Genomic DNA, 14516 nt, shown 5'->3' on the forward strand with positions numbered 1-14516 from the left:
AGCCAGTACTGGCTAGGACAGAGTCATATTCATGGGGAACAAGCACCAGTTTGTCTCTCTCTGCTCTGATGTGACCCAGGAGGTTTTTCAGTATTACTTTTTTCTTCTCTTGAGGAAACAGGAGTGTTGGAAGTATTGGGGAGGGAGTGTTGTCAGTCTGAGTTTGGGAAGTGAGTGGGGAGCACTTGATACCTCTGCAGCATTATACTTGTAAGAGGACTGCAAAAGTGCTACAAGTGCTTCCATTCATGGCCCTTCTGTAAATTCAAATCAATTTGACTCAGCTCTCTTGGCATCCAAAGCTTCCAAATTAAATTGTATTTGCCACTCGTCGTTAATTTGCAGTTTTAACCTTGATTAATTTTCAGGAATGTACATAATGAGAAACTTTAAAAAAAAACAGGAAGAGAGGAAATGGAAATGTGCCCTCTACAGTGTTTTTCTCATTTATGACCTCTGTGTCTGAAGCTATTGCTCAGTGGTGCATTTTCTCACCTGCTTTTCAAGTCAGTTCAGTGACTATTGAAACAGCATATTCTGTTTGATACAGAAGAAATGGTGTGAGCAGCTCATGCCAATTAGTGTCTGAGTAATTGGCACATCTTTGTGAGCAATGAAGCAGCTGCTTGTTGTACTGACAGGGAAAGAATATTCATAAAGAAGGTTCTGGAAAGGTGGCTTTATCATCACTGACTACTGATTTTGGTTGTGTTATTTATAGGAGTGAGCCAGGTTAATATTTTAAGACATTGGTACAAAAAATAGGCGCCCTCAAGCCCTATGCATGTACTGCAAATCGAAGCGGGCATACTTTCCAGATGTGTGTTTCCCTTCTTTTCCATGAATTTTTTTGTGAAGTTCTGGGTGTTAAATTCACCTGCATATTCTTGCTCCTGGATTTAGGAGGGGAACTTTAGGGATCAGAACTTAATAGTATTCTTCCTTTTTATGGTCTCTTTTTTGTGTGTGTGTGTGCGTTTTTGTTTGGTTTGGTTTGGTTTTTTGTTTGTTTGTTTTTTAGACAGTATCTTATTTTGAAGCAAGACAGAAGTCTCCTTTTTAACTTTTCAGTCTGAACAAGTGTAATAGAACCTCAGAATGGTTTGGTTTGAAAGGGACCTTAAAGATCATATAGTTACAACCCCCTTGCTATGGGCAGAGACATCTTCCACTAGAGCAGGTTGCTCAGAGTCTCATCCAACCTGGCCTTGCACACTTCCAGGAATGGGACATGCACAGCTTCTGTGGGCAACCTGTGCCAGTGTCTCGCTACCCTCATGGTACCCAGTCTCTTTCTGTGTAGGATTTACTTGTCCTTGGGAAGGTGTATATAATTTACATTCTTGCTGATCAGGAATATAGTAGAATGACTATATGTATGCTTTATGTTTTTGCTGAACAGAATGAGGCACGCTTCTAAGAGCTTGCTCAGAAATGACCATTCTCAGTAATTACAGGTTGAGACGGTTTAGCCAGATCACACCTCATATTCATTCTGTGACTTCTAAGATTTTGCCTGAAGTTGTTGCTTGGTTTTAAGTGATACATGAAATTGGTTGTTGTGACTTTTTTCTTGAGTCACACAACTTAAGAGGTTGTATGGAGTGGTCATCCTTTGGCCTGATGTTCACAGAAAGCTTTTCATAGAGATCTAGTAGGACTTTTTCTTTCCCCTGGAGTGTGAAGACACCAAAGTAAATTGTCCTGGGTTTGGAGAATGAAGAATGTTGTATTCAGTTCCCAACAGCAGGGGTAAAGGTACAGGTAAGAGAGCTCAGACCTGCAGAAATGGTGCATTTATCTGAATCAGGTTAAAGCTTCAGGGCTTCGTGGTTTGATTTCAGCAGTTTCTTTGCATCTTTGTTCTTATCTTCTACCTGACTTGGATTCACTATCATGCTCAGATCCTCACAAGGTTAAATCGCCCTCTTCAGAAGTTCATACTTATGCTTTCTACTTCCAGGGAAAACTATTGCTTCTCTGTGCTAGGAAAGAAAGAACTTCATAGTCAAACTCTTAGTGTAACAATTGCCAAAATAAATGGCAACTACGAGTTTTCTTTCTCTTCCTCACTTTTCTTATATACCACATGTTTTGCATTGCAGGGAGATTGTCTTGTATCATTAATGGCAAATGCCATTTAATAATACTTTTTGAATAGCTTAAGACTTTATCATCTGTTTCACCTGCAGTATTTCCCCTGCGTGTTCATAGTTTAACAGGTCAAATTCCTGCATCACAGACACTTCTGTTTGCAGCTTCTTTCTATCTTTGTTGACAGTTCAAGCTCAGCACGCTGGCATACCTTCAATTCTGCTGCGGGTGCAGTAATACCTTTCAATTGCCTGAACAGGAACCACCGGAGGGCATCAGTCTGAGTCTGAATTACATTTGAAAACCATCTGGCATATTGTGGGATAGTCCTAATAATAACAATGAACACTTTATCAGGAGTTGAGTCACTGTATTCAGTTTCCAGTGTAATACTCTTATTAGTTGTATGTATGCATTCCATATAGCCAAAGGGTTACTACTGCGTGGAGACATTGTATAAGACCATTGTGCCAACAGCTTGCATTTGGACTCATTTATCATTCAAAATCTGGCTATAAAGAAAAACATTTGAATAATAAAAATAATTACCAAGATGAAAGACACAGATTGAGTGTTAGTTGCATCCTAGACCTGTTTCCTGCTTTGCCGTGGGGGAGAAATGAGGAGTAAATAGGGATGGAAGTCACAGGAGTAAGGTGCTTTCACTGGAGGTGCTTTTGACCCATTGAAGGGGGTCTCTTTTTGTACTTAACATAGACATCCATCAACAAGGACAATGAGGAGCTGCCTGGGCCTAAAGCATGGGGAAGAGAAGAGCTCCAGAATGTCCTTGGTCTTCCCTGGTTCCTCACAGAAGCTCACTTATTTTCCTTTAAGCAGAGCTCAGAGTATTTTGTGAATCTGAGTATATGTTGTTCCCCAGAACCTTAATGAGATTTGGAGATAATACGGTAATTTTTCACATTTAAATAGTGTTGAACCAGGCCTTCAGCTAGCAGTGACTGGCACAGCTCTATTGATTTTTAACCCTGGCTGAGATCTGTCCAAACCTACCTGTGTTCTCAGATGTTTGTCAGGCGTCCCCCAACCCAGCACTTATATGTGCCCATCATTCCCTGGCCAGCCCTCAGGTCTGCTCTGTGTTGCCTTACTGCTGAAATGCAGCTCTTGGGGGTTTGTCCCTGTGAGAACAGAATGTCCTCCGTGGGGTCCTCAGCACATTAAACTGATGCCAGACGTACTCGTCAGGCTGCCAAAAGTACTGCACGAGACAGCTTTAACTTTACATTGGCAAAAGCTGGGATAATGTGCAGAAGCCGTGACAGAAGCACGAGTAAATGATTTGCCTGAGATGATGCAGAAGGGCTGGTGGCAAAGCATGGAGGGAGCTCTGGTGTCCTCACCCCGAGTTTGCGTGCCGGTCCCAGGATGCTCTCCTGCTCTCCTCCACCCAAAGGCATATGAAACTGTGGTTTGGGGATCTTTGCTGTTGTATTGGCAGAAAAGGGGAGCTAAGATTGACTAAACCACTGAAACTAATAAACTTCTCATGTGCATGCAGGGACATCAGATTAATCAGTTTGCTAAGCAGTGGAGCTGGTGCTGTGCAGCTGCCTGACAATGATAAGAGGAGGGAGCTGCAAACCAGCGGCCTTTCTGCTGTCTGCTCCTTCTTTCCATGTCAGCTCCCTGGAAATGGCAGATGAGGAGAACAGAGGTAGCAAGCCAAACATATGCAACCTCTGCATACTGTGCTGAGCTGCATAATCCTGGGCTATTGTTCACTGTGTCTGCAGGCATTGCTTCCCAAAAGCTCCCACTGCTGTCACTGGAGGGAAGCTTCACTGCTGGTTTTCAGGAGCACAGGGACATTGGTGTGGGGAGCTTTTGAAAATCCACTTCTAAAATGCAAATGCGTTCCTTCTTTAACAGCCACTTGAAGCCAAGCGTGATCAACAAACACAAAACACTTTCACAGCTCAGACATGCTGTGGATTATGGTTCTCCCCCTTTTCCCTTTTTCTTTTTCCCCTGCATAATGCTGTTTGCCCCTTAGTTTGGCAAAGTGAAATTAATTAACAATTTCATAAAAGTCTTTGGTCTACAATGATTAGATAATCGCTGCTTGTGTATTAAGCAGTCAGTGGGAATGTACCCGGGCAGAGAAGTTACGTTAGGAGAAAAACTGGTGAAATTTTGATCCTTTTGTTAGCATTCTCCCTCCCTGTGAGCTGTTCAGAGCAGGTTGGTCAGACAGCTCTTGGGAGCTGTTTGGGTCTAGCTTGTCCTTGCTGTGGGGCAGAGAGACTTGCACACTCCAATAAACCTGTCCAGTCTTTCCAGCTCCATTTTCTGTCTCTAAAGGACGTTAATTTTTGATGCAAATGCTTCTACCAATAGATTATTGTGATTTTGCAGTTGTTGCTTGGTTGAGTAAGCTGTCCTGCATGGGGTACAGGGCCAGTTCAGCTGCTGCTGTGCCCTGGCTTAGGTACTTACACCTGTGCTAAAGGATTTGTAAACTCAGCAGAGCTGCTGACCTTTAAAATGCATTTAAATACACAAAAGTGTGGGCCCTGAAAGGGGAGGGAGCTAGAAGGCATGGCTTCTGGAGGCTTACCCTGAACCTCTGGCTCCCCCGGCTGGAGCCCGTGTGGGAGAAGGCACAGTAGGGACCCAGGGACAGGAGTCAGGCTTGTCACACAATAATCAAGGCATCTACAGTATCTGCTTACTCTTCCTTGGTAACTTTAAGTACCTTTGGGTACCTTAAAGTACACTAAGTACCATCTCTGTGCTGCTTTGTGGAATGATTGTTTCTTTTTTTTTAACATGATTTTAAAAATCAAGATAATTAAATGGGTGCAAACATGAGGGTGAACACTTGGAAAATGAAGACTGACCATGCAGAAACGAGGCTGAAAGAAGTTTCAGGGGAGCACATAAGGGGTCTGAGCTCGTTTAAGTAAAGTAATGTAAAAATGTGGTTTAGTGCTAAGCCTAATTTAGCATGCCTGCAGGCTGCTGTGCGCAAAGTGTTCTCAGCCTTCCTCATCGTCTCCAGATACAGATTCCTTCCCTCTGTGTGCTGCATCTGATGATTTATATAGCCATGTAATGAATCCAATCAGCCTTGTTACCCAACAGAAGACTCTCTTCATGTTTATTAATAGTTTACTGCCCCATCAGATCAGCAGATTGAGCCGTGCATCCCATGATGCCCATCCAGCACAGTGGAGATGGCAGCAGTGTGTAGTCTGGGTTAAGAGGAGAGGGGAATGTGAGGAGCCCATCAGCAGCACCAGACACTTTATATCAATTTTGTTGTAATGTGAAACTATACACAAATTCAGTGCTTATATGAGGCCTTTTCATTTACAGCAATGGGAGGTTTTGCAGATTCAGTTCTTACTGTTTTAGTGTAAGATAATTTTCTGCCTCAACAGAGCCTGTAGGGTGGCTGTGGCATGAGTTGTATGCACAAGTGCCACTGGCCATCTGGAATTATACGAGTTTACCTGGCAACACCGGAGGAGTTGAGCACATTGGAAGGCTGAGTGATTAGCTGTTGAACCTTTTACAAGTGCATTCAGTCGATCGATTGTGCTAATCGATTGGCACACCAGTGTCATTTATGTTAAATAACTTTTTACTGTTCCTAAAGGCTCCATTTTGAAGTTTCTACCTCATAGGATGAAAGAGCCAGTGCTCTTTAATTCTTGAGCAGACAGGACTAACTCCCAGCAAGAGCCCAATTTTTCTGTAGTCCTTTTTGTTTTTAACACTCCCTGTGCAACACTTTGCCAAACTCCAAAGAATAGAAATAAAAACGGAACATTTTGGCCTTTTGGTGGCTGTTTATCAGCATCAAAACGATTTTCAGACAATTACCAAATCTCCAGGCCCTTTGGAAGCTCAGATGCAGCTATTTCTAGGTTGTCACATGTCTAATTAATATAAGTAGTTATGGTAATACTCCTGCTGGTATTCTGCTTTGGCCAAGGCTAGGCTTCCAAGTCTGATAGCTGATCCTTAGGAGTGTCTTTGCAGCCAGCTAAAGCCTTTCTGGGGCTGGTAAGCTTGTGGGAATTAACTGGCACAGGTAGCATTTATCACTGTACAGTGACTTCAGGGAGTAACGTTGTACTACATAGGATCTTTCATTGCAGTCATCTGGGGTTTTAAAAGACTTAGTAACAAATACTAATTTTAAGTAACTAGGGTTCTAGGAGAGGTTGCAGCATAAAAATGCTGTAAAATATAAACTTATTTTAATTGTTTAAAGCTATATTAGGAAAACTGAACAGAAAAGGAAAATTTTTGTTTTCCTTTGTTATTTTGCAAATCGCATTTTATATTATCAGAGACGTATGCTGGGAGAGTCTTTTTAATTCTCCTCAGCTTTGTACGTATCCTTGAAGAAGAAAAGTTGTGTGTGATGAAAAGAGTTTTAATTCTGAATTTCTTCCACCACTGTACAGCTGCGGTTGGAGCTGTGCTGGCGTGAGTTCAGGAGTCTGTCTGTTTTCATCCCCTTGCAGCACACTAATATCTCCCATCTGAAGGGCTGAAATGGAGGCCCTTAGTTCTGTAGTTTCTGTAATTTAGGATTTGATCCAGTGCTAAGGAAACTTGCCCATCCAACCATCCAGGAGCCAGTCTGACAGTCTCTCTCTCTCACCACCTGAGCTGGGACCAAAGCCCCTTTGCAGCTACACACCCCACCCTGGCAGACCAGGTTTCTGTGCCATCTTGACCCCAGGTTTCCCGTAGCAGTCTTAGACACACTAGTTCTTCAAGTAATTTAATCATGGTACAATAACTAATTAGCAAAATAGCAGCTTCAGCTGGTGCCTCTGAGGAGGGACCCCAAACAAAGGAAACCCAGGGCTTTTTTACTCTTGAGAGTCTAAATGCAGGAAGGTCTGGGGTTCACTGGATGCTGCTGTGTCTCTGAGTGTCACCTGGCCAGGCTGCAGGTCCCCAGGCCCTTCACTGTGCAAAGTGTTGGCAGTTCTGGCCTCTTGGCTCAGGCTCTCGCCACACACAGCTCAACCTGCAGCTCCACTGCAGCTGCTCACCCAGCTTGGGGCACTGAGCGTGTTCCTCAGCACAAACTGGTGCTTGTGTTAATGTTGGCTCGGTCTGAGCTGAGTTTTAGTAATGAGTTGTGTGCACTATGGTAATTCCTGGTAATGGCAAGTAGAACAGGTTCTCTTAAAGCACTGCTGAGGGCTGAGTAACTGAGAGTGGAAAGGGTAGGAATAGTGAAGAGTGCCTGATATGACTGTAAGCTGGCTTGACTTGTGAGCTTCTGAACTTGCTTGAGCATAGTTTTGATACACTCTGGTGTTTCTCTTTATAGCGCTTCCACATCGCAGTCGGACCATTCCACTCACACCAAATCTGCTTCTGCTTTGTCATCTGACTCCATCTCCACCTCAGCAGACAACTTCTCTCCAGATTTAAAGGTATGTATGTTTTGTCTTAAAAAATAAAAAAAATACAAAAATGTGACCTCCTTCAGAGAACATCTTGCTTCTGTGAGTTGGCTATGGTAAAATAATGTCAGCTTTCAGTAGTGCCAAAATATGTTTAGCCAAATTACTGAAAGCAACCAAAGTAAAACAGGTGAAATTTAAGTTTATCCTCTACCGTATGATGTCCTTCTTTATAAGGTTGTTTCTTGAAATAGCTGACTCTGCAATCCTCACTTGGAAATGAATTTTCAAAGCCACTCCATTTTCTTTTAGGTGCTTTAAGTAAGTGAAATCCTCAACCTGTCAGTTCTATATACTTTTTCTTCCTGTTATGTGTATATATATGTATACGAGGTGTTCTGTCTTGAGAGTTTCTGAGTCCTTGGAAGTACCTTCTTTCAGAGAAAGATTGCAATCTCCAAGCTGATAAAAATAATCTTCTGTCACAATGAATTTCTCTGACATAAAAAAGATCCAAACAGGGCTCTTTTAAGTCTATTAGATTAGTTAATTATAAATTCAGAGTTCTAGTTCAGTGTCACAGGAGTTCTGAAAGCTATCTCTATGTTCCTCTTATGAAACCAAGGGGTTTGTTGATATATCTTACATTTAAAAAAATAAAGTCCCTGACTATAAAACTTTTGGTACTGGTACATTCTGGTAATAGCTTGAGCAATTCTCAGCCGTGGTTGAGAATCTTTGTAAAACGTAAACATGGTAAAATTGCATGAAAATCTCTGAGTACAAAGCTAATTCCTTTGACAACCATGATGATTTTTCATCCCCTGAGTGTTGTCTCAGTCTTCCATAATTAATAACAGGGTCCACCTGTTCGTAAGTGACAAGACTATGAATGTTTCTTTCTAAAGGCAGCTTATTAGCCAATTTTAAGCTAAGATTTAGAAATTAATCAGTAGTTTATGTGCATTCTATGATAGTTTGCACCTTTTGCCTGTGGATACAAAAAATTACCTTCTGAACACGCCTGGGTATGGAAATTTGTAATACGTCTCTAGTTTTTCCCCTGTGAAGTCAGGGTGTTCAGTCACTCTGACATACAGAAAATGTCATTTTTAGGCTGAGGCTAAGTAGTTTATTGGTATGATTAAATAAGATTGCAAATTCTGCTAAAGCTCTAGCTGTATAATATTATATTATATATATAATATTATAAAAAAATAAACTCACTTTCTCATATTTTTTTTCTGAAGTTTGCATATGTGGAGTTCCTTTTTCAGTTTTGATGCACAACTCGTCTTCTCACTACAGTTTTTGTGACCCTTGAGGACTACATTTAGAAGTGGAGGACAAGCCAATATTTCCTTTTTAGAATTGAAGTTGTCTTTCCCTTCTAGAGGTTAAGATGCCTCAACATGTTTTCCTTGCAATCCTGATTGTGTCTTGTGATTATTTCCTCCCTTTTGTCACCTTATCTGTGTGAGCTGTAAGCTGTCTGGGTAGGGATTCCAGCTCTCATCAGTTTGTCTGGTTTCCCATTCAACAGGGCCTCTGTACTCACTAGCAATCAAAAACAGTGGAATGTTCCACAGAGGAATGTTCAGCTGCATGAGGGATTTTTTTTCAAGCAGAAGATGCCTATGTGTTCCTGGAGGTCATTAGGAGACCATAATTTCATGCAGTGCCACAGTTCCAGTAATATGCAGGAGTGATTTCTTCACAGCCTGCCCGCTTTTTTTGTTTCTAAGCAATCTAAAGTTCTGCTTTGGTTGTTAAAAATACTGCTCCTCTTTCATGTTACAGTAGTGTTTCAGGAGAGATGGCAAAGCAGGGAATTACTTATTTGCAATAAAGTCATTGCGGGCTAAGTGTGAGCCCCTGCTTGTGCTGGAAAAAGGCTTTTTGCTCTCCACCCGCATCAACTCTGTGTGAACACAAATTGGGCACATGCCTTCTGTGCTTCACCTAAAGCTTACTCCTGCAGAGGTGCTGTGAGTGGCTGCAGTGCAGCTGTGTGTAGGTGTAAAGCTGGGTCATTCCTTTACACTCAAGTGGCTGCTTGTCAGTGGTGGGCAGACCTGGACAAAATGCATTCCCATGCTCCTACTTGTATTAGAGGATAGGGAGAAAGGGACAGTTTCCACTGCTACAGGTTGATTTAATTCTCCTGGAGGAGCTCTTGCATTCATCATTTCAGTCCTCATTCCTGACAGTGTCTTGTGCTGGAGAGCAGTTCTTGGGGGTCAGATGATCTCCTCTCTACCTGCGTAGAGCCTTCATGTTGGTGTTGCCAGTGCAGCTGCAGACCCACCATTTGCCCTCTAATCATCACTGTCTGTGCTGGTATGTTACTGTTTGATCCCTGGGCTTCCTCTTGCAGCCTGGTGCCAGCTCCCAAAGGGAACAATAATTATGAGTGGTGGTCGGCTAATGCTGATTTCTTTCAGGTCTTAAGTCAAGGACAACGGATGTTCTTTTCCAGGGCTTGTCATTCTTTGTCTGTTTTTTCTCAAATTGACATCTCTGTCATGTGACAGTTCCATAAGTTTTGAAAGTCAGTTCTGTGAGAGATTTTTTTAAAATTCTTGATTGTTTTTGTAATTTTGTTTGAATTTTCTGAGATGTGGCCTTGCCTTGGCTACTGCAGATGAGGCAGTGCCATTGACTGATACAGTGGCATGAGCGTGTTCTGTGCTCTAATGCTTTCCTTACACACCTGGGCACCTTGTGCACCTTTCATTGGCGCAAGGCAACATGAACTCCCAAGTATTACCAGGTACTGAGATTTGAGCTAAGCATCTCATTACTGTAGGACAAAAAGAGGTCCCACATTGTTGATGAAAGAATGTAAGAGAACAAGCCCTGAAGAGGGAACTGATGCATTTTGTGGTAACTCTGTGGTATGGGAGGCAAGCGCCTGGGCTATGCAGTATTCTCACAGGAAGGCGTTGCATCAGTTAACTTTAAGAGGCTGAAAATAAGCTTTTCAAGATTTTTACATGGATATGCCAGTTATGGGATTGTGATATTGTTGTGTGTTTAAACTTTTCCTGCTAGAGTGAATTGCTGCGTGGATTCAGCATCACTCCTACCTCTATTTGGTCTCTGCCTCTGCGTGTGCATTGGCTCAAATTTAGGAATTAAATTTCTGTGACGATGGAAAAACACTTTGTGATAGCTACAATTAGCACTCTCTTTTTCTGTGGGGAATTTTTAGAAGAATAGTGGGCGTCCATTGGGAGGAGGGAACCAGGGGAAGGACCCACCTAATTTCTTGCAGTCTGCGCCTGCAGTTTTCTTTTGGAGTGCAATTAACACTCTGTGTGTGTGCGTACATGTGGGTAATGAGGTAAATGAGACAACCACTGAGGATTCCTACTGAATGCATGTGCAGTATTTTTCCTAAATCTTTCTCCAAAGTATTTAATAATAACCTTTATGAAGATGAGGGTTTGGGGTTTTTTTTAAATGTATATTGAGCATGTCAGTATCTGGAACTGAGATTAAATTACCATTCCAGTAGAAAGTTTACAGAATTTTCACTTCATAAACTAACTCTAAATAACTTTTGGCTGCTTCAGTTTGTTTCATAGGAAAAAAAAAAAGGAGGGAAAAAAAAAAAAAAGTAAAAACCCAACAAACTCAAACCCCAACAGAAAAACAACAAAGTGCTCTTAGATTCTCTTTCCACCCCCTTCCTGATCTCAAATCCAAAGCTGTTTAGAATTGATTTAGAGTATATACTCTTGAAGGTATTTTTTAGCAAATACACTGCCATATGTTTTAACATAAGTTATAGATCAGGCAAGAACAGTATTGAAGTAGTTGGAAGTGAAAATGGTATTGGAAATCCATAGATACTTTGTAATTTGGGTTGAGATGTTAAAACCACCTTAAATCCAACTTTGCCAGAGGGATTGGAGTGTATAAATAGCTGTTACAGACCTGGGAAGTTGGTGGTTAATAAAACACAGTGAGTTTCTTGCTTTTAAGTCCTGTCGGCAGTATTTTCTCTTGTGCATATGAGGAGATCTGTCTGTGCATTTTATAGTACTTAAGTCTTCTTGCTGATGCTCTATCTTTTATCAGTAGGGATTTTCATTTTTAGGTAGATGTTGCTTTATAGGATAATGCCTGAAGTTTTCCATGTTCAAAGCTTTGGATTAGCTCTTATAAAAGGGTTGGATCCTGTTTGTTTGCAGTTGAGTAGCAATGGATATGACCAGCAGAGCCTGCTGACACTTCCTTTAAGAGCAGTACCTTTGCCTGAAAATTTGTTAAGGCCTGTTCCGTTTGGTTTTGGATTGTATGCAGGAAAAGCTTGAACCAAAGGATGGAATCTCATATGTTGTTTTCTTTATATTGCTTTTTGCACCTAGAAAGGAGGAAACCACAGCAGGTCTGTGTGTCACCTGCTTAGCTATTCACCCTTCAGAAAAAGTTGTTTAAATCTTTGTTGTTAGTACTTTTGTGACCACTAAACCATTCTCCCCTTTGAGGGCAACAGTAAGATCCACAATTCTTGATACTCCTCTGAAGTCCAGAAAAAATACTGTGCAAGCATATGACCTTCATGACTGTTTGTTCCCTGCATAATGATTTTCCCCTTTAATATATGATGAATTGGTGAATTTACAGTAGGTTTATGCATGAGATGCAAGAATATTATTGTAGGATTCCCAGGACTTGCAGGTTAGAAATGGAAAGAAACTGAGTCGCTTGTGTAACCTTAATTTGTTATCTATTACATGTATGGTCAGGAACTATAGAAAAGCCCATGTGGTTTATTTTGTAAGATACATAACTGGTGCATGACAAAAGGTGCATGAAGGAGTATTTCCTTCCAAGACAGTAAATGAATACTGTTGCTGTCTCCTTAGGTTTCCTGGATTAAATCTGTTTGGGCAAGCCTGCATTCAAGCTAGCCAACCACAATTCCTTTGCGCTCAATAGAAGGACATAGATCATTTATGCTCTGATCTATCTCAACTTTAAGGATATGCCCATGTTATGTGAGAATGTCATGGAATTGAGCTAGAGAAGTACTTGGTGCAGATGTTGGGAACATACTTTGAGGGGCAGCAAGTGATTTCTATGGATCCCAGTTTTAACTGGGCTTGAGTAAAGGTGCAGTTTTATCTGGTTTGAGAACCTAATGTGTTTCTCTTCTGACTGTGGAGAGAGTGCAGAGTAATATCTCCAGATGTAAACTTCTAAATTTGAGGTAAATCCTGTCCCTCAGGTGATACTGGGCAGGATTAATTGGAATGCCAGTCACTGACTTTGCCACCTTTGTCTTGCTTTATTCTAGCTTTAGTGCAAAGTAGCTTAGATTAGTTTTGTGTAAAACACGTATATTGTTAGTAGAAAAACATATTGAAAAAAGATGTGATTTCCCCCCACCCTTTGCTGTAAATCACCAAAACTAGCCTCAGTGAGCTTTTCCATTACTATCTCCCTGCCAATGCAGGAAGTGTGTCAGGCTTTGGTTATGTGTAACACATGTTCAACAAGAGCTGGGTTTAGAGAGTGACATAACGCTTTAAACTCTAAGCACTCATTTAAGCAATGTTTTTCAGTTTTGATTTTAAGGGACTTTTCTGTCAATGGGTGATGCTAGCTTGGAAGCACTAAATCATGGCAAAACCTCTGCCTAAGCTTCTCCATGGTAGTTGAAGACTTTCTGCCCTGCCAGTTGGCTCTGTGATAGATAATACATGGAGATAAATATTCCTGTTTTAGACTGACCCTTGACTCTTTGCATAGGACTGCCTGTAAGCAGCCTAGTTCATAGCAAATGCAAAGATGTCTTCAATGTTGTGGGCTTTCCTTCCTGGTGCACTGGACTGTGACTGGTGTTAAGTTGCAGACTGTATTGCACAAGCCACCAGATGGTGAAGATAATTGACCTGTGGTCACAAAACACTTGGCTAGATGTGAGCTGGTAATGCAGCAGTGAAATTGAATAAACTGTTCTTCTTTTTACTGTCACTGTGTGAAGACTTGACCGTGTATCTCTCTGCATCATTGCTCGGTTCTGTTCTCACATGGAGGTGCGCTTCACGTTTTCGTGTGTCTGTACAGGAGTAGAAGCTATGCAGGCAGAAGTGGCCTTTACCTGACCTGCCCATAGTATTTCCAAAGGTCCCTTTGTACACAGGGATGAAGTCCAAGGGCCAAATCCAAGAACAGGCAGTGCTCTTTGTTATCAAAGGTGTCAAACAGAGGGACTTAGAGCAGCAGAAGAGAAGCAAGGAAGTCTTACAGGAAAACGTATTTTGACTGTCTTGAAATTCTGATTTTGACCATACGAATTGCATGTGTGTGCCTGGGGGAAATGGGCTTCCTTTCTTTGGAGCATTAAGCTGTTGATGAACAAAGGCACAAAGGACTGGTTCTGGAGAATGAATGATGCTCTTGTCTATAAGCACGGTCATACCAGGACAGCCCTGTCAGTGAGTGGAATTTAGACCCTGCCATTGCCACATTTTTCGAGGACTACAGTTTATAGTAAATGCTGCCTATTTCATAAGAATTGAAATATTTTTATGTAAACTATATATATATATATATATAGCATATATATATATATATATAGCATATATATATATATATAGCATATATATATATACATATTAAAATATCGCAAGAGGTGGAAAATCTTGGTCCCCTCCTTGCACCTCTCCCCTGTAAGTCCTTTTCTGCACCTCCCACTTTCAAGGAAACAAACCCACAGAGTAGCCAGCCTCTGGGTTGAAAAATACTGATTTCATGCAAATTAGATAGGGAAAAAAGTCAGATACAGTCAGTTTTCTGTCTCCTTTACATGGAAATAATACTCCCTAAGTGCTCATCTAGTTAGAAAAGAGCAAAGACAGCAAACATCACTAATTTTTCTTATATAGAAGTACCTAAATGCTCGAATATGAAGTAAGGCACAGTGAAAGAAATCTCTGGAAGTATTTACGATTGCCATCTATTAGGAATGGAAAGCTAAAGAGAATAAGCAAATGGCCTTCATAT

The 14516-nt window shown here is 41.3% G+C and overlaps 1 protein-coding gene across 5 annotated transcripts in view; it reads left to right on the forward strand.

Moving 5' to 3' along the window:
• The window catches only part of MTMR2 (myotubularin related protein 2), a 62493-nt gene that overhangs the window by 14191 nt on the left and 33786 nt on the right, over positions 1–14516 (forward strand). For all 5 annotated transcript variants that reach the window (XM_015625208.3, XM_015625218.3, XM_015625238.3 and 2 more), the window contains exon 2: positions 7421–7526. In XM_015625208.3, the coding sequence (XP_015480694.2) occupies positions 7421–7526 (106 nt within the window). The remainder of the gene's footprint in view (positions 1–7420; positions 7527–14516) is intronic.

This window comes from Parus major, chromosome 1 (genome assembly GCF_001522545.3).
Source record: "Parus major isolate Abel chromosome 1, Parus_major1.1, whole genome shotgun sequence".
In the NCBI taxonomy this organism is placed as follows: domain Eukaryota; kingdom Metazoa; phylum Chordata; class Aves; order Passeriformes; family Paridae; genus Parus; species Parus major.